General features: G+C 35.0%; 1 protein-coding gene across 3 annotated transcripts in view; it reads right to left on the bottom strand.

Moving 5' to 3' along the window:
* The window catches only part of AGBL3 (AGBL carboxypeptidase 3), a 94,772-nt gene that overhangs the window by 55,481 nt on the left and 12,603 nt on the right, over nt 1-26,688 (bottom strand). For 2 of the 3 annotated variants that reach the window (XM_044744681.2, XM_070513923.1), the window contains exon 5: nt 23,546-26,379. In XM_044744681.2, coding sequence (XP_044600616.1) covers nt 26,357-26,379 — 23 coding nt within the window. In that variant the 3' untranslated portion in view covers nt 23,546-26,356. Of the gene's footprint in view, nt 1-962; nt 1,102-4,476; nt 4,585-23,545; nt 26,380-26,688 lie in introns of those variants that run through there. The other variant, XM_070513914.1, reaches the window with a different exon arrangement.

The raw sequence follows: 26,688 nt of genomic DNA, 5'->3' as shown, positions 1-26,688 counted from the left end.
ATGATAAAAAATTCTATATTTCAACCCAATTATATTTCCTATAAAAGAAATGATTACAGAGTTCATGAAACTGAATTAAAGTTCAATGTTTCTTTTTTTACTTCAGACATATATGTCTGTTTTCTATTAGAGTCTAACTGTAGGGATCTGAAATAATTATCACTGAGAAAGGCTTAAACCATACGTAAATTAATATGACCACATAGACTACAAAATTTTAAATTCTTTGAGGACTATATTTGATATAGACTATATATTTGACATTTGCATCCTCCATACTTAGTCATCAAGGGTACTTAAATAAAGGCAAACTTTTACTGGTATAGTATTTATATATATAACAATCTTTCCTGGTTAGTTGTGACTTTTTTCTTTACCAAGTAACTTTCTCTTATATCAGCAGTATGCATTTAGTGTGAGTGTGTAGTTATAAACAATGACCTAGGAATACGTGAAATGAATGTTGCAAAATCCTGATAGCTGTTGAATCTAGGTGATGGGTATATGGTAGTTAATGTAGAACTGTATTATTCTTTGTACTTAAGTGTATGCTTAAACATTTTCATAATAAAATTTTTTTAAAAGAATGCCCTTGGATAGCATGCATGTTCCAAAGCATATCTTATAGAACACTCATCCCAAGAATTGTTCCATTAAAAATTTAGAGAAGCTGTGTGTGTGTGTGTGTGTGTGTGTATGTGTGAGTGAGACACAGGGACAATTCATATTGGCATACTTAAAATGTACAGTACAGAAACTTGCTTAACTTTAACTCATAGTTATAAAAATTATTTGAACCCAGAATTTGAACCTTTCATACCCCCACCCCAAATCTCTAATTAGCATCTATACTTCAAGGAATGACAGTTAGGTAATGGGTACTAAAACTTTAATGTACTTAATACAGAAAATAATAAATAGTTGAAGGTCTAGCCCCTCAAATAAAAATAATTAAAACCTACACTTTGACTACCTTCTGTAGATTACCACTCTCAAACCTTGCTTCAAACATCAAAGTATTGTCACAGTTATCCACAGGCTGCTTCAAGGGTGTTCGGTTGCCCCCAACTCGGGAATACACAAAACAAGGCTCTTTGTAAGCTGAGGAGAGAAGACCATAAAGATATCAAACCATATCTAAAGTATACAGGCTATTCTGCATAGAGTTTGGAGCTACAGTACAAGTATAATTGAAGTGTCACTAAGGATTTCAAATTTTAAAGTAATTTGACATTAATATGTATTTATGTTGAAGTAAGAAAGACTTAAGAGTATTTAGACTAGAAAAGCAATGCATAAAACAAATTAATGCATTTCTCACATTAAATATACTTATTCCACTTTTGGTTATTATGAAGTAATTGGTCCCAAACTTGTCCTTTCCCTGTAAATGACTATAATACTGGACAACAAAATATGAGCTAACTGTTTTCATACATTTGGACAACACATAGACCGGAACTATATAGGGTTCTTGAAAGGAGATAAATACATGAAGTAAGCCCATGTTTAACCCTGGCTTTCTTCCTGGGAGTACTTTTGGACTACATCCTAGGAAAGTAGCACTTAAGACTAGCATAACAGTCTTGCTGAGCTGAAGAGGGAAGATTGTTACTTGGGGCTGCTGCAATTTGTGAGGCAGGACACCAGAGAGAGGAAAGCTACAAAGAGGAAGAGCTTCAACAATCTACATGGTGATTCCCCAGTCTTTGACTGAGGGCTTGACAATATAAGCACAGGATAAGACTAAGCAAGATAGGAAAGAGTGCTACTGTGGGACTGAGATATCAGAGGACATACAATTCTAGGATAGACTGGAATTCTAACCTATCCAGAATGGACAGACTTCACTGAGCACCCCAGGCATTCAATCATGACTCCAAAAAGACTGCACAGTAGGCATAAGAACCACATTCAAGAGTAAGGGCCATGACCTAGGACTAGGGACAAAATGAAAACAGACTTGCTCTTACAAAAAAATAAAACCAAGCCTGAAAGAAGCAAACTGATCTGTCAGCAATTTGGCTGCCTTCCAGATCAAAATTCAACATAAGTATAAAAAAGAACACAATACAGACTCCTACACCAAATCTTTCACAATATCCTGCATATGATTAAAAAAAATCATGAAGCATGAAAAGAAGGAAAAATGTGATCCATGTTCAAACATACACACACACATATTCAACAGACTCCAAGATAACCCAGATGTTGGGATTAACAAAGGACTTTTAATACAGTCATGTACCACATTATAAGATTTTGGTCAACGACAGACTGCATATATAATGGTGATCCCATAAGATTAGTACATATAACCTAGATGTGTAGTAAGCTGTACTATCTAGGTTTGTCAAATACACTCTGTGATGTTTGCACAATGACAAAATCATCGAAGGACACATTTCTCAGAATGTATCCTCATCATTAAGCACCGCATCACTATATATGTTAAAAGACTTAGATGAAAAGAGAGAGATAATGAACAAGTAGATTAAGTAATCTCAAAACAAGAAATGGAAACTATAAAAAAGAACCAAATGGAAATTCTAGAAATAAAAAGTACAATAACTGAAATGAAAAATTTACTATATGGGCTTAAGAGAAATTTAATATTTCAAAAGAAGGACTCAGTGAACTTAAAAACAAATATCCAAACTCAAGGACAGAGAAGGAAAACAATGAAAAAAGACCCAGTGGCATGTGGGGTACAGCTAGAAATTCAACATATATGTAACTAGAATTTCAAAGGACAGAAGAGAAAGAATAGTGTGGAAAAAACATGTGAAGAAATAATGGCTTAAAATTTCTCAAATTTGAGGAAAAAAAACCCCCACCCTACTAAGCTATGAATCCAAGAAGTTCGGCAAACTCCAAGCAAGATAAATATAAAGGTAATTAAATCTAGGCAGATCATAGTCAAATTGCTGAAAACAGCCAGAGAAAAGGATATATCATCTATATGCAACAATTATATAAATTATGACTGAATTTTTATTAAAGATGACAGATATCAGAAGACAAAGGAACATCTTTAAAGGGAATATCTTTAAAGAAAAAAATTTTTAAATAAAAAATGTCAACCCAGAATTCTATATATCCAGCTGTTTGAGGACTTCCCTCTCCTTCAGCTACAGGTTTGGAAGCCATGCTGTCCTCCTACCCTTTCAGGCCTAGAAGACATAATGCTTCTGCTCTGTTGACAGTACTATGTTGCTTCAACATCCTTTGTCAGTCTCCCTTAACCCTGTCCATACTTTTGTAAGTTATACTTTCATTAAACTTTCTCAAATTGCCTCAAGTATGCCATCCAATTCCTGACAAGACCCTGGTTGACTCACCTCAACTATCTTAATTTTTTTTTTCCTTTTTCTCCCCAAAGCCCCAAAGCCCCCCAGTACACAGTTGTATATTCTTCATTGTGGGTCCTTCTAGTTGTGGCATGTGGGACGCTGCCTCAGCGTGGCTCGATGAGCAGTGCCATGTCCACGCCCAGGACTCGAACCAATGAAACACTGGGCTGCCTGCAGCGGAGCGCGCGAACTTAATCACTCGGCCACGGGGTCAGCCCCAACTATCTTAATTTTTTATCAGATCTTATTTAAGTTATGTGTGGAAGTTCTAAGGCAGGTTAGTCACTTAAATATCTGAAATCAAATTTAAAAAATCAGAGATGCTTCTCTCCAGTTGTTTAAAAATATGTGAGTATAAGATTTATAGAATTACTTACTGTATAGAAAACAATCCCTGTGAATTTCTCTGGTTTTCCAGCCCTTTAAATAAAATACATAAGCTCCCTGGAAGTTATCTTTTATATATACTCTAAGACACAGAATTCTGATGGTGAAACTCTTCAGGAATCCCATATTTCCTCATGTTGGTGCTTTAGGAGCAGCACAGTTTAGGATATAGGCTGAGATTTCTATGTTTTATTATTAGCACACTATCATAAAGCAGATATGAAATTTTGCATTACTAGAGCTCTCAAGGTACAATTATTGATCTTGAGCATCAAGAACACTTTCCTGAGATATAATCTTAGATGCTATTTGCAATGTGGGGTATTTTCCTCTTTTTAAGATGACAATCCCAAGAAATGCATCAAGCTGGCATGAAATGAAAAGAATACCGTTGCATGAACATCACATGACCTATCAATAAGAGAGAGGAACAATAGTTGCAGGGCACTGCACTGAACTTATCTTAGACAATTGAAGTGAAGCACAATTCCTTTTAAATATAACTCTCCATTCAAATGGCCAATGTGATGTTTTATTTTAAAGTAACTTTGCATAAACTGCAGTTCACTTTCAAGAATATAATTAGCACTAAGATGTGTAATCAAACATCTTGATGGGGACAGGGACTTCTTGGTAATCTGCAATTTACACTATAAACAGGAAAACAAATGTAACTAAGAGATTAATCCAGGTACCAAATTATATTTTATAGCAACATGTCTCATTATGTACTCACCATCTTCAGCCAGATAAACCACAGTATCTTCCTTGGAGTTTGGATAAACTGGTTCAGTCTCCAGGCCTGTTGGGATGTACACTGGCTCAGGATAAAAAGGAGTCCAATCTGGAAAAAAAAGAGAAAACATTATTTGAATATGATTTCAAAATAAAACAAAAATTTTATTGTATGTTTTCAAATTATTCATTGATAGATCTAAGCTAAAATTTAGTGTTTCATGCACAGCTGGATTTTACCAAGGGTTTCTTGGAAGTAATAATGCACATTCTCACACTGTAACAAAACCCCTAATATTTCATCTGCACCTTGACAGTGAGTAGTTTATGATTATTTGGTGCCATTATAGATTTTACGCTGATGTTTCTATTTCTCCTGAGCGCTTGATGCCTTTTTGACCCACCTCTGGAAATCTTGCTCCACCTTTTAGTCCCCTTTTCCCTGTATCTTCAGCCTCTTGCTTGACAATGGTTATCCCCTAAGCTTATAAACATGTTCAAATTTCTTCTATCTCCCCAAAGGAAGGCTATCCTTGGACCCCCACCTTCTTTCTTAGCTATACCAGCTTTCCTTCTCTTTATTATTTTTAGGACCAAATTTCTTAAATGTTGTCTGAAACATGCTCAAATGCATAACCTATTTTTGACCAAATTTTTGACTATGATCTGTTTGATTGGAAAAAAATGACTTCACAGCCCAACTACTCTAGTTGTTCCTACTTTTTAGTGGAACAAGAATTTGGTGATGACTCATTCTCCTACTTCTCATTTATTATTGATGGGTGTGTGCCAGACTATGCTTATCTCTGGGAATAAATATGCTCCAATAGAGGGAATCAGTATCTATGATCCCAAATACATTCAATGGAACAATTAAAAAAAAAAGAGGGGCTGGCCCAGTGGCTCAGCGGTTAAGTTTGCATGTTCTGCTTTGGCAGCCCGGGGTTCGCTGGTTCAGATCCCGGGTGTGGACATGGCACCGCTTGGCAAGCCATGCGTGGTAGGCATCCCACATATAAAGTGGAGGAAGATAGGCATGGGTGTGAGGTCAGGGCCAGTCTTCCTCAGCAAAAAAAGGAGGATTGGCGGCAGATGTTAGCTCAGGGCTAATCTTCCTCAAAAAAAAAAAAAAAAGAAAGAAAAAGAAACTAACGATGAGAAACAAGTACTACTGGACAAACAAACATTTTGGGGATTATGTGTACAACTGCTTTAGCAAAAGAAGTGTATTTGTCATAATGAATAGGGTCAAGCCTAGCTACGGAGAAAGCACAGACTAGAATATTGATGCAAATATGCATCACTGCACATTGCAGGGTTAACTGAACACACAACCAAATAATCTGATAATAAAAAATAAAGCAAATTACAACTAAAAAGTGACATTCTCATTAGTTGAAAATCTTAAGCAACTCAAACTAAAATTAATCATGAACTAATAACAGCATTGATTCTCAAAATTTGGGGAATTTCAGTTATTTGCCTTTGTGCATGTTTAATATCAAAAGTTGCATGACAGCCAATTTCCCAGTTAAAGAAATAGAGATTTCATTAATCTCTTTATGCTCTTATTTAACTACTTATTAATCAATAGTCCTATTGTAAAGAAATATGAAACTCCATCATTAGAACTCAAGAAAGAAGTTGTACAATAGGGTCAAATTTGCAGCTTATCAAAGTACCCTTACTGAGGACCATATTTTGGCAATCAGTCTTAGCCTACTGCAATCTACCTAGCTTTTGCTCTTTTCAGTCCCATACCCACTGTTCCGTGAAAACTGTTCTTGGCATCGTATTTGAAAAAGAATAGGCACTCAGTTAAATGTCTATAGCTTAAGTGGGTGGATGAATGGGTAACTGGACAACTCAGATGGAGCTCTTATGCATAAATTCCCTAATTTAAATGATGGAATACTGAACCATTGCGATAAATGCTTTGTGTCTTGCAATATCTTCATTGCAAAGAAGCTGCTCTAGAGCTGGGACTGCTTAAGTAGAGATTTGGGCTGAAAATGGAAGTATTTCCAGATTTTCTGAGAATTAATTCACATTAAAGAATTTCATCTGTATTGCACTTTAACACCAAGATGGATTCCTAACATAAAGACTTCTTTATAGCTATCCAGCGTTAGCTTTTGTAGGTGTCATTAAGTCAAGTAGCCAAGCAAGTTCTATACTCTTTTAGAAGCTTCCCATTATCAAAATCTCCTGCCAACTTTGTTGATTTCTTCTATCCAAAAAACCACTTAAAGGTGGTGGTTATCGCTGTCCCAAGAGAACTCAGATGTTTATGCAAATATGCTGTTTCCCAGTTCTTTCAAAGCCGCAAACTTTTGAGGCACCAAAACAGCACTGCAGTCCTTTCAATTCTCCTTGGGTCAAAGTCATGTCCCCAGAAGAAAAGTGGAGAATGCACTTAGCATTTACCATGTCTTATGAGCACCAAAACAGTGCTGTTTCTGCCATTATGTCTCATGGATCACCTGGTGAACTTTTTCTCTTTGTCCTTTAGCCCCTTTCTCCATAAGCCTTTGGTTTGGCTTGAGGGGCCAATATCTGAGACAACACTATGCCCTCAGTCCTATACCATACATTTTTTTTTCTTGTTAATCTTTTTTTTTTTTCTTATTGAGGTCATAGTAGTTTACATCATTGTGAAATTTCAGTTGCACCTTATTTCTTGTCTGTCACCACATAAGTGCTTCCCTTCACCCCCTGTGCCCACTCCCCACCCTCCTTCCCCTGGTAACCACTGAACTGTTTTCTTTGTCTGTGTGTTTGTTTATATTCCACGTGAGTGAGATCATAGGGTGTTTGTCTTTTGCAGTCTAACTTATTTCGCTTAGCATAATCCCCTCCAGGTCTATCGACCTTGTTGCAAATGAGATGATTTTGTCTGTTTTATGGCTGAGTAGTATTTCATTGTATATATATATATATACCACATCTTCTTTATCCAATCATCAGTCAATGGGCACATGGATTGTTTCCATGTCTTGGCTATTGTGAATAGTGCTGCAATGAACATAGGGGTACCCATGTTACTTTGGATTGTTGATTTCAAGTTGTTTGGGTAGATACTCGGTAGTGGGATAGGTGGGTCATATGGTAGTTCTATTTTCAGTTTTTCGAGGAATCTCCATACTGTTTTCCATAGTGGCTGCACCAGTTTGCATTCTCACCAGCAATATATGAGGGGTCCCTTTTCTCCATACCCTCTCCAACATTTGTTATTTTTAGTCTTAGTGATTATAGCCATTTTAACAGGTGTAAGGTGGTATCTTAGTGTAGTTTTAATTTGCATTTCCCTGATGATTAGTAATGTTGAACATCTTTTCATGTGTTTATTGGCCATTTGTATATCTTCTTTGAAAAAATGTCTGGTCATATCCTCTGCCCATTTTTTGATCAGGCTATTTGTTTTTTTGTTGTTCAGTTGTGTGAATTCCTTATATACTACAGAGATTAAACCCTTGTTGGATATATGATTTGCAAATATTTTCTCCCAATTGGTGGGTTGTCTTTTTGTTTTGATCCTAGTTTCTTTTGCCTTGCAGAAGCTCTTTGGTCTGATCAAGTCCCACTTGTTTATTTTTTCTTTTGTTTCCCTTGTCCAAGAAGACATGGTATTTGAAAAGATCCTTTTAAATTTTATGTCAAAGAGCATATAGTACCTATATTATCTTTCAGGAGTTTTATGGTTTCAGGACTTATCTTCAAGTCTTTGATCCATTTTATTTTTTTCTAAGGTGTGAGATAATGGTCTGCCTTCATTCTTTTGCATGTGGCTGTTCAGTTTCCCCAACACCATTTATTGAAGAGATTGTCGTTTCTCCATTGTATGTTCTTGACACCTTTCTTGAAGATTAGCTGTCCGTAGACGTGCAGTTTTATTTCTGGGCTTTCAGTTCTGTTCCATTGATCTGTGTGTTTGTTTTTGTCCCAGTACCATGCTGTTTTGATTACTGTAGCTTTGTAGTACATTTTGAAGTCAGGGATTGTGATGCCTCCAGTTTTGTTCTTTTTCCTCAGGATTGCCTTAGCTATTCAGGGTCTTTGGTTGCCTCATATGAATTTTAGGATTCTTTGTTCTATTTCCATGAGGAATATCATTGGGATTCTGATTGGGATTGCATTAAGTCTATAGATTGCTATGGGTAGTATGGACATTTTAACTATATTTATTCTTCCAATCCATGTGCACGTAATCTCTTTCCATCTCTTTATGTCATCATCTATTTCTTTCAATATTGTCTTACAGTTTTCATTGTATAAGTCCTTCACCTCCTTGGTTAAATTTATTCCTAGATATTTTATTCTTTTTGTTGCAATTGTAAATGGAATTGTATTCTTGAGTTGTCTTTCCATAAGTTCGTTACTAGAGTATAGAAATGCAACTGATTTTTGTAAGTTGATTTTGTACCCTGCAACTTTACTGCAGTTAATTATTTCTAATAATTTTCCCATGGATTATTTAGAGTTTTCTATATATAAGATCATGTCATCTGCAAACAGTCAGAATTTCACTTCTTCACTCCCTGTTTGAATTCCTTTTTTCCTTTCTCTTGCTTAATTGCTATGGCCCAAACCTCCAGTACTATGTTGAATAAGAGTGGTGATAGTGGGCATCCTTGTCTTGTTCCTGTTCTCAGAGGGATGGCATTCAGTTTTTGCCCATTGAGTATGATGTTGGCTATGGGTTTGTCATATATGGGCTTTATTATGTTGAGGTAATTTCCTTCTATCCCTGTTTTCTTAAGAGTTTTTATCATAAATGGCTGTTGGATCTTGTCAAACGCTTTCTCTGCATCTATTGAGATGATCATGTGGTTTTTATTCCTCATTTTGTTAATGTGGTGCATCATGTTGATTGATTTTTGGATGTTGAACCATCTCTGTGTCCCTGGTATGAATCCCACTTGATCATGATGTTGATCTTTTTGATGTACTGCTGTATTCAGGTTGCCAGTGCCTTGTTGAAGATTTTTGCATCTATGTTCGTCAGCAATATTGGTCTGAAGTTTTCCTTTTTTGTGTTGTCCTTTTCAGGCTTTGGTATCAGAGTGATGTTAGCCCCGCAGAATGTGTTTAAAAGTATTCTGTCTTCCCTAACTTTTTGGAATAGCTTGAGAAGGATAGGTATTAAATCCTCTCTGAAAGTTTGGTAGAATTCTCCATGGAAGCCATCTGGTCCTTGGCTTTTATTTTTGAGGATGCCTTTGATTACTCTTTCAATCTCTTTACTTGTGATTGGTCTATTCAGATTATCTATTTCTTCTTGATTCAGCTTTGGGAGGCTGTAAGAGTCTAAGAATTTATCCATTTCCTCCAGATTGTCCATTTTGTTGGCATATAGATTTTCATAGTATTCTCTTATAATCTGTTGTATTTCTGTGGAGTCTGTTGTTATTTCTCCTCTTTCACTTCTGATTTTGTTTATTTGAGCTTTCTCTCTTTTTTCCTTTGTAAGTCTGGCTAGGGGTTTGTCAATTTTGTTTATCTTCTCAAAGAATCAGCTCTTTGTTTCATTGTTACTTTCTACTGTCTTTTTTGTTTCAATAGCATTTATTTCTGCTCTGATTTTTATTATTTCTCTCCTTCTGCTAACTTTGGGCTTTGTTGTTTGTCCCTCTTTTTCTAATTCTGTTAGGAGTAGTTTGAGATTGCTCATTTGTGATTTTTCTTGTTTTTTAAGGTGAGCCTCTATTGCAATGAATTTCCCTCTTAATATGGCTTTTGCTGCATCCCATATGAGTTGGTATAGTATGTTTTCATTTTCATTTGTCTCCAGATATTTTTTGATTTCTCCTTTAATGTCTTCAATGATCCATTGGTTGTTTATGTTGTTTAGTCTCCACATCTTTGTCCCTTTCTCGGCTTTTTTCTTGTAATTAATTTCTAGCTTCATAGCATTGTGATCAGAAAAGATGCTTGTCATTATTTCAATCTTCTTAAATTTATTGAGGCTTTCCTTGTTTCCAAATATACAGTCTATCCTTGAGAATGTTCCATGTGCACTTGAGAAGAATGTGTATTCTGCTGTTTTTGGATGGAGTGTTCTATATATATCTATTAAGTCCAACTGGTCTAGCTTTTCATTTAATTCCACTGTTTCCTTGTTGATATTCTGTCTGGATATTTTATCCATTGATGTGAGTAGAATGTTGAGGTCTCCTACTATTATTGTGTTTTTATTGATATGTTCTTTTAGGTTTGTTAATAGTTGCTTTATGTACTTTGGTGCTCCTGTGTCGGGTGCATAGATATTTATAAGTCTTATGTCTTCTGGGTGGAATATCCCTTTAATCACTATATACTGCCCATTTTTGTCTCTCTTTTCCTGTCTTATCTTGAAGTATACTTTGTCTGACATAAGGATCGCAATACCGGCTTTCTTTTGCTTGCCATTAGTTTGGAGTATCATCTTCCATTCCTTCACTCTGAGCCTGTGTTTGTTATTGTAGCTGAGATGTGTTTCCTGGAAGCAGCATATTGTTGGGTCTTGTTCTTTAATCCATGTTACCACTCTGTGTCTTTTTATTGGAGAATTCAATCCATACATATTTAGGGTGATTATCAATACATGAGAGCTTAACACTGCCATTTTATCACTTGTTTTCCTGTTCTCCTGCATTTCCTTTGTTCTTGTCCTGTGTATTTTGGTCTACCAATTGAGTTATGTAGTTTTTTATGTTGTGTTTTTTTGTTTTCTCCTTATTATTTGTGTTTCTGTTCTGCTTTTTTGTTAATGGTTAAATGAGGTTTGTATTCAAAATCTCATAGACAAGGGGCCTGCCTGGTGGCACAGTGGTCAAGTTTGCATGTTCTGCTCCAGAGGCCAGGGGTTTGTCGGTTTGGATGTCAAGTGTGGACCTATGCACCACTTGTCAAGCAATGCTGTGGCAGGCATCTCACATATAAAACAGAGGAAGCTGGGCACGGATGTTAGCTCAGGGCCAGTCTTCCTCAGCAAAAAGAGAAAGATTGGCAGCAAATGTGACCTCAGGGCTAATCTTCCTCAAAAAAAAATCTCCTAGGTAAGATAGTCCAGTTTCTGATGGCCTCTTATTTCCTTAGACTAAACTAATTCAGTCCCTTTCCCCTTTCTCTCCTAAGTTGTTTTTCTCACATCTTATTCCATCTTGTGTTGTGAGTTTGTGATTAAAATGACAAGATAATCTTTGTTTTTGGTGTTTTCCTTTCTTTTATCTTTAATGCTATTCCTGAGTATTTATTAACCTATTCTGATATATAGCTACAATTTTCTTATTTTGCCTACCTATTTATCTCCTTACTCTGTGCTTTGTAACCTCTTTCTCCATTTTTTTTTTCAGGTATGAAGGACTTCTGGAGGATTTCTTGGGGGTGGGGGTCTCTCATGGCTACGAACTCCTTTAGATTTTGTTTATCTAGGAAAGTTTTTATTTCTCCATGATATCTGAAGGATATTTTCACTGGATAGAGTATTCTTGGCTGAAAGCTTTTGTCCTTCAAAGATTTGAGTATGTCATTCCAGTCTCTCACAGCCTGTAAGATTTCTTCAGAGAAATCTGCTGAAAGCCTGATAGGGCTCCTTTGTAGGTTATTTTCTTCTGCCTTGCTGCCATTAGTACTTTTTCTTTGCCATCCAATTTTGCCAGTTTCACTACTATATGCCTTGCAGTAGGTCTTTTTACATTGACATGTTTAGGAGATGTGATAGCATCTTCCACATTGATTTCCATCTTCTTCCCTAGGTTTAGGAAGTTTTCTTCTATTATTTCTTTGAACAAACTTTCTGCTCCATTCTCCTTCTCTTCTCCCTCTGGAATACCTATAATTCTTATGCTGCATTTCCTAGTTGAGTCAGATATTTCTTGGAGACTTTCTTCATTTCTCTTTAGTCTTAGTTCTCTCTCTTCCTCTATCTGGAGCACTTCAACATGTCTATCCTCGATTATGCCTATTTTCTCCCGTATGATGTCCACTTGAGCATTCAGGGAATCCATATTCTGTTTTTTCTCTTCCATTGTGTCTTTCCTCTCCAATACTTCTGGTGGATTCTTCTTTATTGCTTCAAATCTTTTGTGAAGTAGCTCCTGAACTCATTGACTCATTTCTCTACATTTTCTTTTAACACATTGAGTTTTTTGATGATAGCTATTGTGAATTCTCTGTCACTTAGGTTACATATTTCTGTATCCTCAGGACTGATTTCTGGGTTCTTGTCATTTTCTCTTTGGTCTGGAGATTTAACATAATTTTTGATACTGCTAGAAGGCGTGGGTCTGTTGTTTCACATTCTGGTATTATTTGGTTGCAGTTACTGCCTATTGCCACTGGGTGGGGGTTAAGAGCTGCATATTCTGGGCACTTTGCATTCTGCTGAGATCCCAGGAACCAGAGCTGGTGCTGGGTGGTTTGGGGGGAGGGACACTTTCTTCTGCATGCTCTTGGGGTTTTCTCGCTCTGCCCTCGCTATCTGCTCTCCTACGGTGTTGGCTTGAAGAGGTCACCCCTGCGTTAGCTTTCACCTCGGTGCGGGTTTTACCCTAGGCTGCGAGGGCCCTCAGGAATCTTTGACATTCCTGCAAATGAACATCCCCTCTCCCATTGCTTCCCTCCCAAGGGCCACCTACAGTCCTGGATCTCAGCCTTTTGGGAAGGGTGCAAAGTTTTCTCTTACCCTATTCCACCTCCTCTGAGGGGGGCTCCAGCCTCTCCATCCTCCATCATGTGACTGTGTGGGTCTCTCAGATGTCTTTTGTGTTGTGTTTGGAGGTCCTCTGTTGGAGTATGAATGTTTTTTCATTGCTTGGTGGAGGGGTGAGATTACCAGGAAAGCTTACTCCATTATGAACGATGCTGATGTCGCTCTCAAAATAGATTCATTTTGTTTTAAAGAAAAAAAAAAAGACAACTCCTTGCCAAAGACTACCGCTTGAGGCTCTAACCACCAGGGAAGCAGACAGGCCTAGAAAAGTCTGAAAACAGCTTATATTTAAGTTGCAACCCTATACAAAAGTTAGTTTAGAATGTAATTCTTGTAAGACTAGCAAATATTTTGTTTTAAAGTGTTTGTTTGATGTTTCCCCTCCTTTATTTGATTAGTGTTCAGTTCAAATTTGTAAATAATACTGTTCTTGGTAACAACAGAATACTGGTTCCTCAGAAAGTCAATAAATACATATCTAGACAGTGTCTTCATGATGGTAAATCCGAACCTGTGGAAGACATTTATTTGTCCTGTATCTGTCATCCTTTTATGAAGAAAAACATAATAAAAATTAACAGCTCCAGCACTGATTACATCATACTGATGTAAAAGCCTAAGTGGATGACAATGGATATTCCATTTTCCATTATCTCTTTTTTCACTTGGTCACTGTAATACTTTTTATCTGCCATCAAGTTCACCTTTGATTGATCCCACTTTTTGATGATTAATACATAGTATATGCAAGTGATCTTATAAAACAGATGTCCAAAAGTCATGGAAAATTCCAGGAGTAATAAAATTTCTGAATTAAAGGTGCTTAATTTGGAATGCTTTTGATAAGTGATTACATTTTATTAAACAATGTGTTTACTCTATAAAAATTTAAAAGTATACCTTAAGCAAAAAGAAAAAATATCCATAATCTCATTACACAGAGATAAATATCAACACTTTGGTTTGTACCTTTTCAGGCTTTCTCTCCTTCAACTATCCAGCAAAGATGCTTTTAGCTACAAGTAACAAAAATTCTCAATGTAAACTGGTTTAAACAATAAGAAAATTTATTATCTCACATGTCTAGAAATCCAGAAGCAGAGTGGATTCAAGGTCTGGTACAATCAGTGGCTCATGGTCATCTAAGGCACAGTTTCTTTGTCTCTCCACTTTGTCATCCTCTACTTTGAGGTCCTCCTTAGGCTGGATCCCTTATGGCTGTAAAATGTGAACAATGTGGCTGCCAGTAGAACAGTGTCATGTACTAACTGACAGACTAATTAACTGAAGTGGAATTGATACTTGGGAGTCAATCACAATGTCTTCTTCATGTACATGACATCATTCTATATAAACCAATCATCAATTTGTTTTCCCCATTCTACTTAACTAAATATCTTAGAAATTTTACTTTGTTAATATACATAGATCTCCCTCATTTTTTAAACAGCTATGTAGTGTTCTCTAATACAGATTACCACTATTTGACCACAGATGAACATTATAGCTATTTCTTTAGTGGTGGACATTTTGGTTATTTCTAATAGTTTATTTACACTGCAGTGAACATCCTTATAATATGCTGCTATTCATGTGTTTGAATGTCTTTAGGTTAGATATCTATTAGTAGAAATGCTAAATGAAAGAACATGTGAATTTTACATCTTGATATATGAAGCAATATATACTGCCCTTGAAAAAGAGTAAGCAATCTCATTTATATCTTGGTGCAATTTGTTTGAGGATACCTTTTCTCACTTAGGTTACAAAGTTATTTCATTTTTTTCTCTCTCTTAAAAGCAAAAGGAGCCTATTGGCTCTCAGAGGAATCAACCTAACGTTTGCATACAGTGAGTGAAATCTCATTGACTATCCCCATAAAACTTTGTCTGAGACTACTTTAGAAAAATCTGTTTACAATCTCCTATAACTGCAGTGATGTGTTGCATAACAACGTTTCAGTCAACAATGGACCACATATACGACGGTGGTTCCATGAACTTAGTACCATATCGCCTAGGTGTGCAGTGGGCTACACCATCTAGGTTTATGTAAGTACACTCTGAGATGTTCACACAACGACGAAATCACCTAATGACACATTTTGCAGAAAATACCCCCATTGTTAAGTGACATGTGACTATATAGCATTTATCAATAGAAATTCTTTGGGTATTGATTATAAAAGGTGTTCCTTTCCAAGATTATGTTCCACTTTTCAGCAGTGAATAAAAGGTTCAAAATAGGTGATGGGCCTGATTTGGCCCATGGGCCACAGTTTACTACTACAGAGCCTGAACTCTTAGCTATTTTGGTATATATATTAGTTGGCTTTCACTACATAAGAAAACTCTCCAAAACTTAGTGACATAAAGCAACAGTCATTTATTTATCTCAACTAGGTGATTCTTCTGGTATTGGTTAGGTTCACTCATATTTGAGCAGATTTGGCTAGGGGCTGGCTGATCTAGGATAACCTCAGCTCATCTCTGCATCATTCTCATTATCCAGCAATCTAGCGAGGGATTGTTCCATGGTGACTGACCAGGGTTTAAGAGAAAGCAGAAGTGTACAAAGCCTCTTGAGGCCTAGGTTAACACTGGCACACTATCACTTATGCCACATTCTACTTGGGTAAAGCAAGTCACAAGGCCATCCTAGATTCAAGGGGTGGGGAAACAGAGTACACTTCTTGATGGAAGGGGATTCAAAATGACCTTTCAAAGGGTGAGGATACATGGATGGAGAATTGTGGCTACTTTTTAAATTGAGTAAAATTTACATATTAAATATAGTGCAATGTACAGATCTTAACTGTATGTTTCAATGAGTTTTGACAAATATACAGATGTATATATATTTTCCTTTACTGAAAAAAGAAACATGGGGGCCAACCCCATGGTCGAGTGGTTAAGTTCATGCACTCAGCTTTGGTGGCCTGGGGATTGACAGTTCAGATCCTGGCTGTGGACCTACACACTGCTCATCAAGCCATTCTGTGGCAACATCCAACATAGAACAACTAGAATGACCTACAACTAGGATATACAACTATGAAGTGGGGCTTTGGGGAGCAAAAAAAACCAAGGAAGATTGGCAACAGATATTAGCTCAGGGCCAACCTTCCTCACTAAAATGGATTTAACAAAAAGAAACAAACAGCCAAACATTTTTTCAAAGTGGTTGTACAATTTTACACTTCCACTAGCAACGTATTAGAGTTCCAGTTGTTCTACATTCTCATATTTGGAGTCGTCAGCCTTTTAAAATTTTGCCATCCTAGTGAAAAGTGGTATCTCATTGTGGTTTTAATTTTCATTTCCCATGTTGAACATTTTTCCATATTCTTAATAGCCATCATGTCTTCCTTTGAGCAATGTCTGTTGCAGTCTTTTGCCCATTTTTTTAATTAGGTTTTTTTCTTTTTAGTATTGATTTGTAGGAATTCTTATATTCTGCATACAAGTCCTTTGTCAGATATGTGTTGGGGATTGTTTGTAGACTGTGGCTTGCCTTTTCATGTTATTAACTGTCTTTTAATGAGAAGTTTTAAATTCTGATGAAGTCAAATTTATTAATATTTCATTGTTTCTTTTTTCTTTCTGGGTTTTCTCTAAGGAAGTGTTGCCTTACCTTATGATTATGAAGATATTGTCCTATGTTTTCTTCTAGGAGCTTTATAGTGTTAACTTTTATATTTAGGTCTATGGTCTATCTTGAATTATTTTTTTGTGTATTGAATAAGGTAGAGGTCAAGGTTTATCTTTTTCTACATGGACACCAGCTTGTTACAGTATCAATTATTGAAAAGACTTTCCTTATCCCCACTGGATTGCTTTGGTGCCTTTGTCAAAAATCATTTGGACATAAATATGTTGGTCTATTCCTAGAGTCTCTATTCTGTTGCACTGATGTATTTATCTATCTTTTTTTGCCAATTATTTGTGCTCATTTTTAAAATCCACCAAATCATACTTCTACCCATAGCTCATATGGCCAGAAACAAGCCAGATGTTTAAACAAAATGTTTATTAGGAATTATACGTATAAGAAGTACAAAAACAGGGGCTGGCATGGTGGTTTAATGGTTAAGTTTGCATGCCCCACTTCAGCAGCCCAGGGTTTGCAGGTTCAGACCCCAGGTGTGGACCTACACACTGCACATCAAGCCATGCTGTGGCAGTGCCCCACATAGAAAATAGAGGAAGATTGGCACAGATGTTAGCTCATGGCCAATATTCCTCACACAAACACATAAAAAGTACAAAAAAAAAAAAGAAAGAAATACAGCTCAGTGATTTATCACAAAGCAAAGACCACTTAGGTCAAGAAATATTACATTGCCAGCACCTCAGGTGCCCCACTTATACCCTCTTCCATCACTAGTTCCTCCCTTCCCTTGAAAGGTAACCATTAGCCTTATTATAATGAAATCACTTCCTTGTTTTCATTTATAATTTCAGAACCCAAGTATTCATATATATGGATATACATAACATATAGTCTATATCTACATAAGTATAGATATGAAACTATAGCTTTGGGGGCCAGCCCCATGGCCGAGTAGTTAAGTTCATGTGCTCTGCTTTGGTGGCCCAGGGTTTCACTCGTTCAGATCCTGGTCGCGGACATGGCACCACTCATCAGGCCATGCTGAGGTGGCCTCCCACACAGTACAACCAAAAGGACCTACATCTAGAATATACAACTATGTACTGGGGATCTTTGGGGAAAGAAGAAAAAAAGAAGATTGGCAACAGATGTTAGCTCAGGTGCCAATCTTTAAAAAAAAAATAAACTATAGCTTTCTTTTGCCTATTTTTGAACTTTACATAAATTGAATTACACAGTATGTATTCCTCTCTGCCTTCTTTCACATATTTGTGAAATCAATCCATCTTGTGGCATGTTGTCATTTTCATTGCTATATAACACATTACTACATAAAAATGCTACAATTTATTGATCCATTTCTACTTATAATGGACACGAGTTGTTTCGGTTTGGGGCTATCATGAACAATGGTGTTATGAAAGTTTTACAAATGTTCCTTGGAGCACATGTGCCCACATTTTTCTTGAGTATATACCTTGGAGTAAGAATTCCAGGTTGTAGGGCATGCATAGCTTCAATTTTAGTAGATAATGCAAAGCTGTCATCCAAAGTGGTTAAACCAATGTATACATCCACCAGCAGGTTGTGAAGGTGGCTCCACATTCTCATCATTGCTTGTTATAAGCTAAAATTTAGCCTCCTATGACTTCTATGAAACAGTACTTAGCCTTATTAATAAACAGGAAATGCAAATTAAAACCACAATGAGATATATACCACTTCATAATAAGGTTCAGTACCATTTCCCATGCTTATTGGACATTTGGATATCTTTTTTTGTAAAGTGCCCATTCAAGTCACTTGCTCATTTTCCTATTAAGTTGTCTTTTCTTTACTACTTGTAGAAATGCTTTTTGTATTCTAGATATGACCTCTTTGACAGTTATGTATTGCAAATTGCAAATATATTCTCCCAATCTATAGCTTGCTTAGAGTTTTTTGATGTACTAAAGTTCTTAATTTTACTATAGTCAAGTTTTTCAATCCTTTCCTTTATGGTCAGCATATTTTACGTTCCATTTTAGTTTTTCCCAATTCCAATGTCATGAAGATATTCTCATATATTATTTTCTAGGAATTTTGTTGTTTTGACTTTCACATTTATATCTATAATCCACTTGCAATTGACTTTTGTTTATAGTATGAAGTTGAGGTGAGTCTTCTTTTGTTTAATATGGAAATCCAATTATTCCAGAACTATTTATTGAAAAGACTATCTTTTAATTATTATTCTGCAGTTCCACATTTGTCATAAGTGTCCATTTCATCACCTCACAAATAAACCCTGTACCCTTTGCCTATCACTCCCTTCTCAATCCTCTAGCCCTCAAGAGCTAGGTAGCCATTAATCTCCTTTCTGTATCTATGTATTTGCCTATCCTGGACATTTCATATAAATGGAATCATACCATATTTGTCCTTTTGTGTCTGGGGCTTCTTTTACTTAGCATGTTTTCAAGGTTCATCCATGTCGTAGTATGTATCAGTACTTCATTCCTTTTTATGGACAATTAATATTCCATTGTGTGGACATACCACATTTTGTTTATCCATTCATCCACAATTGGACATTTGGGTTGTTTCCACCTTTTGGCTATTATGAACAATGATGTTATATTAACATTCATGTAAAAAAAAATTTTGGACATATGTTTTTATTTCTCTTAGCTATATATGTGGGAGTCGAACTGCTGGGTCAAATGGTAACTGCATGTTTAACTTTCTGAAGAAGCACCAAACTGTTTTCCGAAGTTGACCCTTTGCTGCACAATTTTATATTCTCACCATCAGAGTTTGAGGGTTCTGATTTCTCTACATTCTCATCAATGCTTGTTATCTGATCTTGATTCTAGTCATCATGGTGGATGTAAAGTGGTATCTCACTGTGGTACTAATTCGCATTTCCCTGATGATTACAGATGTTGAACATCTTTTCACATGTTTATTGGCCATGTTTACCTTGACTGGGGAAATATCTACTCAGATCCTTTGCACATTTTTTAACTGAATTGTTTATCTTTTTATTGTGAGCCATAAGAGTTCTATATAAGTCCTTTATGAGATAAATAGTTTACAAATATTTTCTCCCATTCTGTGGGTTGTATTTTCACTTTCTTGATAGTTTTCTCTAAAGCACAAAAGTTTTTAATTTTGATGAAATCCAATTTACCCATTTTTTATTGTTATTGCGGTTTGTGCTTTTGAGGTTACAGCTAAGAAGCCATGGCCAAATCCAAGGTCATGAAGATTTACTTCTATGTTTTCTCCTAAGAGCTTTATAGTTTTGGCTCTTACATATGGGTCTTGATCCATTTTGAGTTATTTTTTTATACAGTGTAAAGTAAGGGTCCAACTTCATTCACATTGCATGTAGCTATCTATCCAGTTGTCCCAGCACCATTTGCAGAAAGACTATTCTTTCACAATCACCCTTGTTGAAAATCAGTTAACTATAAACATATGGGTTTATTTCTGGACTTTCAATCAATTCATTGATCTATATGTCTATCTTCATGCCAGTACAACATTGTCTTGATTATTGCTAGTTTGTAGTAAGTTTTGAAATTGGGAATTGTGAGTCTCAAAAAGTCTCAAATCTTTTTAAAGATGTTTTTGCTATTCTGGGTTCTTTTGATTTTCTATATGAATTTTAGGACAAATTTGTCAATTTCTATAAAGCAGACAGTTAGTATTCTCATGGGAATTGTATTGAATTTGCAGATTAATTTAGGTAGGACTGCCATCATAACAACAGTAAATCTTCTGATCCATGAACATGAGGTGTCTTTTCATTTACTTAGATCTTCTTTCTTTTCTTTCAACAATGCTTTGTAGTTTTCAAAGTATAAGTTTTACACTTCTTTTCTTAAATTTATTTCTATTTTATTCTTTTGATGCTATTATAAATGGAATTGTTTCCTTAAGTACATTTTAGTATTGTTCATTAGGAGTGTACAGAAATATAATTGATTTTTAAAATATTGCTGTCTTTCAACCTTGTTGAACACATCTATTAGTTCTAATAATTGTTTTTCAGTGGATTGCTTAGGATTTTCTACACACAATATTATGTCATTGGCAAAGAGAAATAATTTCACTTTTTCCTTTCCAATCTGGAGGCTTTTTACTTCTTTTTATTGCCTAATCACGCTGGTTAACACCTCTACTACAATGTTGTATATAAGTGGCAAAAGTGGATATCCTTGTCTAATGTTCTGATCTTTGGGGAAAGCATCCAGTCTTTCACCATTAAGAATAATATTAGCTGTGGGATTTCACAGATGCTTTTTTATCATATTTAGAATGTTCCCTTCTCTTCCTAATTTGATTCTTTTTTTTAACATGAAAGTGTGTTGGATTTTTTTACAAAAATGTTTTCTCTAGATCTATTGAGATGATAGTGCGTGTTTTGGTTTTTATTCTATTGATATGCTATATTACATTAGTTCATTGCATCACATCAATTACATTAACCGTTTTTTGGATGTTGAACTTACCTTGAATTTCTGGATAAATTCTACTTGGTCATGGTGTATAATTCTCTTTATTTGTTGCTGGATTCAGTTTACAAGTATTTTGTTGAGGAATTTTGCATCTACATTCATAATAGATATTTATAGTCTGTAGTTTCTTGTGATGTCTTTGTCTGGTTTTGTAAGCAGGGTAATACTGGTCTCATAGAAACATTCAGGAAATTTTCTTTCCTCTTCTATTTTCTGAAAGAGCTTGTGAAGAACTGGTAGGAGCTGTTTGGTAGAATATTAAACAGTAAATGTTTGGTAGAATTCAGCAATGAAGCTATCTGGGCTTGGGCTTTTCTTTCTGGGTAGATTTTCTATTATGAATTCAGTCTTTTAAATTATTATATGTCGATTTAGATTTTCTATTTCCTCTTGATTCAGTTTCAGTAGTTTCTGTCTTTACGGAAACTTTCCAGTTTGTCCATTTCATCTAAGTTATCTAACTCATTAGCATTCTTTATGAGTCTGTATCTGGTTCTCATCTAATTTGATAATTACATCCTCAGTTTTCTGGTACAGTCTTCTCAGGACAGTTACATACATCCTCAAAGTTTAGAATACTCAAGCCTTTAAAAGTGTTCCAATTATAGCAGTGAGTTTGTTCTGCACTTGAGTCATCTGTCACAAAGCTTTACATAACTTATCCTTAATAAGGGTATCCAAAATGTAGGTATTCCTCCAAAAGGTTCACAGCTTTTGTGTACACCCAAAAGTGCAGTAGTGCTGAGCAGCCACTTTATTTTGTCTTAAGTAGTTGATATCAAAGATGACTATTTCCTATAAGGCAAACTAAATGACTTGTTAAGTAATTGCTAGGATATGCCATTTCTACATGCAGCCTCAAGTACTAGTTCAAGTTAGTTCACTGTTACATGAACAAAAGAACATTTAGGAGTAAAAGGCCCTGTGAAACTACAGTTGTTGCATACACTGGTAGTTGCCCTCCCAACATTCATTCTAACTTTCTTCTGGTTTGTTTTTACTACCAAAAACCTGACTATATCAGGGTGGCAATGAGCTCGACTAAAAACCTCAATTTTCCAGGTTTCCTTGTGGCTAGGAGTAGCCACATAATACAAATCTGGCCAATGACATGTAAAAAGAAGACTACGGATGAAATTTTTGGGAAAGCTATTTTCCTCATAAAAAGGGACAGAATCAGTTGGCATGCACAATTTACCCTTTGTTTTTCTTCTTCCTCTTAACAGGGTCTCTCATAAAGCAGAAGCTTTTAATTTTTTTTTTTAAGATTTTATTTTTTTCCTTTTTCTCCCCAAAGCCCCCCAGTACATAGTTGTATATTCTTCGTTGTGGGTCCTTCTAGTTGTGGCATGTGGGATGCTGCCTCAGCGTGGTTTGATGAGCAGTGACATGTCCACGCCCAGGATTCGAACCAACGAAACTGGGCCACCTGCAGCGGAGCACACGAACTTAACCACTCGGCCACGGGACCAGCCCCAGAAGCTTTTAATTTTGATGAAATCCAATTTATCAATTTTTTCATTTTATTAATCATGATTTTGGTGTCAAGTCTGTGGACACCTTGCTTAGCTCTAGATTGTAGAAATTTTCTGTTTTAAAAAGTTTTATAATTTTATGCCTTACATTTAAGTCTATAATCCATTTTGAATTAATTTTTGTATAAAGCACTAGACTTAAACTGAAGTTCGTTTTTTCTTTTTTCTGGCCTATGGATGTCCAACATGTGTTGAAAATGCTAGCTTTCCTTCACTGAATTGCTTTTGCACCTTTGTCAAAAATTAGTTGGGCATATTTCTGTGGTTCTATTTCCATGTTCTCTATGCTGTTCCATTGATCCATGTATAAATCTCTCCACTAATACCACAGGGCCTTGACTACTGTTGAAATCAGATAGGGTGATTCCTCCCACTTTATACTTCTGTTCAAAATTGTTTCAGCTATTTTAGTTCATTTACCATTCCATATATATTTTAGAATAACTTTGTCTATATCTACAAAAAAAAAATCTTGATAGGAATTGCCTGGGAACTGTATATCAATTTGGGGAGAAACGACATCTTTACTAGATTGAATTTTCTAATCCATGAACATGGTATATTTCTTACTTAGATCTTCTTTGATTTCTTTCATTAGCATTGTGTAGTTTTAAGCATGTAAGTCTTGTACACGTTTTGTTAGATTTACACCTAAGTATGTAAAATTTTTGAGTGGTTATAATGATAATGTTCTATATTGTAGTAGGGGTTTGGATTACACCGATGTATGCATTTGTTGAAATTCATTGACTGATACACTTAAATTCAGGCAATTCATTAATGTAAGATTATCTCAAAAATAAAAAAGAATTATTCATATATATATTCATATATTCAAAGGAAATTATAACAATTACAAAAGAATACTTTGAATAAATCTATATAAATGAATTAAAAATAGTTCTTGAAAAGCATTATTTTTCAAGGAAAATACAAATAACCAAAACTGTCCCTGGAACAGATAGAAAATCTAAACAGAACCAACAAAGAAGAAACAGAAGTTTTACAATAAAAATATTCTCTATATCTCTAAAACAAATAAAAAGTATGTCCAGACCCTTTTAGGGTAATTCTATCAAACTGTAAAAGAATAGTTAATTACAGTATTTTTCAAACTGTTTTAGAACATAGAGAAAGCATTCTGGATAATATTTATACCAAAACTTAAACAAGTATAAAAGCTAGAAAACTACAAGCTTATCTTATTTATGAAAACTAAAGCAAAATTGTTGAATAAAATATTAACAAACAGAATTGAGCAACACACTAAAAATAATGCACCATGACTAAGTGCAGTTCATTCCTATATACAGCTGGTTCAATATTAAGGAAGCTTCTAAGCATAATTAGCCAAAGAAATACCTCAAATGAGAAAATTATGACCCTTTCTCTCCAGAAATTGAAAAGGCATCTAGTAAAATTAGGTAATTATTCTTGGTCAAGTTTCTTAATAATATAAGATAAATGGATACTTCCTTAATAGGATCAAAAGCAAATTTATTTCAAACCAGAAGCCAATAGTTTGCTTGGGGGGAAAACACTAAAAGCATTCCCATTAAAGTGAGAAACAAGATGAATATAAAACTATTAAATATTTTTTGAAAGTACCAGTCAATGTGTTCAGACAAGAAAAGAAGTATGAGGCATTAAAAATTGGGAATGAGGAGATTTAATTACATTTCTACTAGCTGATGTAATTGTATAACTAGCACATATACAATAATTTAAAAACTAGAAATGAGAAGTGGGTAGTTTCAAAATTAATACACAAAAATTAATAACTTTCTTCTGTAAAACAAGTTAAGAAAATAATATGCAATAAAAATTCTATTTAAAATAGTAACAAAATAAAATATCTAACAGTAAAACTTAGAAAAGGTGAAGGAAAAAAATTTTAAACTATACTAAGGGAGATAAAGGAAAACTAGAATAAAGAGTGAGACATACCTTGTTCTTGGATAGGAAGACGCAATATTGTAAAGATATCAGTCTTCCTTAAATTAATCTATAAATGTAATGTGATCACAATAAAGTTACCAGCATTAATTTTGGGACAAGTAGAAAAACTTATTTTAAATTCCATATTGAAATACAATTAGGCAAAAGTAGCCAAGAAATTGGAAAATTAAAAGAAAGAAAAAAGATGATGGGGGGGGGTCTGTTTACCATATGACAAAATTTATAGTTTTAAGGCTATAGTAATAAAAGTTTTCAAGTCATATACAAATAGACAGGTTAATGGAGCAGAATTCAAAATGAGACTTAGGAGTTTAGTATATAATAATTGTGGCATTTTCAATCAGTAGACAAAAAATAATAATTTTGATGGAACAACTGGATAGACAGTTAACAGAACTGGATTCAGAGCTCACTTCTTGCATCAAAATGAATTCCTGATGGATAAAAAATTTAATCACAGAAAATACAACTTGAAAAGCGTTAAGAGAAACATGGAAATTTCAAAACCCAGAAGCCACAGAAAAACAATAGACAAAGTGATTAAATAAAAATTAAAAATTTCTGCATGACAAAGATAAAAGGTAAATGACAAACTGAGGAAAAAAAGCATGCAACATATATTACATAGTAAGCCAAGCTCCTGAATATACAGAGAGCACTTACAGATCAAGAAGAAACCACAAAGTACAACCAACAACAAAACGGGCAAAGGATTTTATTAGACAGTTTATATGAAAAGTCAACAAATATACCTGTTGGCCATTTGTATGTCTTCTTTAGAGAAATGTCTATTCAAGTCCTTAGTCCATTTTTTAATCTAGCTATTAGTTTTTTCCTTTCGAGTTGTAGAAATTCCTTACACATTTTCGAGATTAACCCCTTATCAGATATATGGCTTACAAATATTTTTCCCATTCCATAAGTTGTCTTTTCACAGTGTTGACTGTTTCTTTTGCTATGCAGAAGCTTTTTAGTTTGATGTAGTCCCATGTGTCTATTTTTGCTTTTGTTGCTTGTGCTTTTGGTATCATATCTATGATATCATTGCCAAGAAAAATGTTATGAAGCTTTTCCCCTATGTTTTCTTCTAGGAGTTTTACAGTATCAGGTCTTACGTTTAAGTCTTTAACGCATTTTGAGTTGATTGTTTGGTAAGGTGTAAGATAAGGGTTCAATTTCATTCTTTTGCAGGTAGATATCTAATTTTCTCAACATTCGTTGAAGAGACTATCCTTTCCACATTGTATATTCTTGGCACTCTAGTCAAAGTCAGTTGACCGTATATGCGTGGATTTATTTCTGGGCTCTCTATTCTGTTCCATTGGCCTATATTTCTGTCTTTATACCAGTCCTATACTTTGATTGCTGTATCTTTGTAATATATTTCGAAATAAAAAAGTGTGATGTGTCCAACTTTGTTCTTCTTTCTCAAGATTGATTTGCCTATTTGTGGCCTTTTGTGGTTCCAGCTGAATTTTAGAGTTGTTCTGTAAAAAATGCCATTGGGATTTTGATTGGGATTGTACCATCAACATCACTAATCTTCAGGGAAATGTAAATCAAAGCCACAGTGACATATCATCTCACACCTGTTAGGATGGCTATTATCAAAAAAACAAAAGACAAGTGTTGGAGAGGATGCAGAGAAATTGCAATTCAATTGAAATGTAAGTATAAATCCACACCAGATTTTGAAGGCTTAATGTAAAAAAAAAGAAGAAAGTAAAATATTTTGGCTATATTTGGGTTAAATAAAATATAATTTAAAATATATTTTGGGTTAAATAAAATAAATTTCACTTGTTTCTTTTTACCTTTTTAATGTGGCTACTAGAAAATTTAAAATTATACATATGCTCACATTCTATTTCTGTTGGAATGCACTGTTCTAAAATCAAGATTGGCAAAGT

Source organism: Equus asinus, chromosome 1 (genome assembly GCF_041296235.1).
Source record: "Equus asinus isolate D_3611 breed Donkey chromosome 1, EquAss-T2T_v2, whole genome shotgun sequence".
NCBI lineage: Eukaryota > Metazoa > Chordata > Mammalia > Perissodactyla > Equidae > Equus > Equus asinus.
The sequence above is the reverse complement of the archived record's forward strand: the minus strand, read 5'-3'. Positions and strand labels throughout refer to the sequence as shown.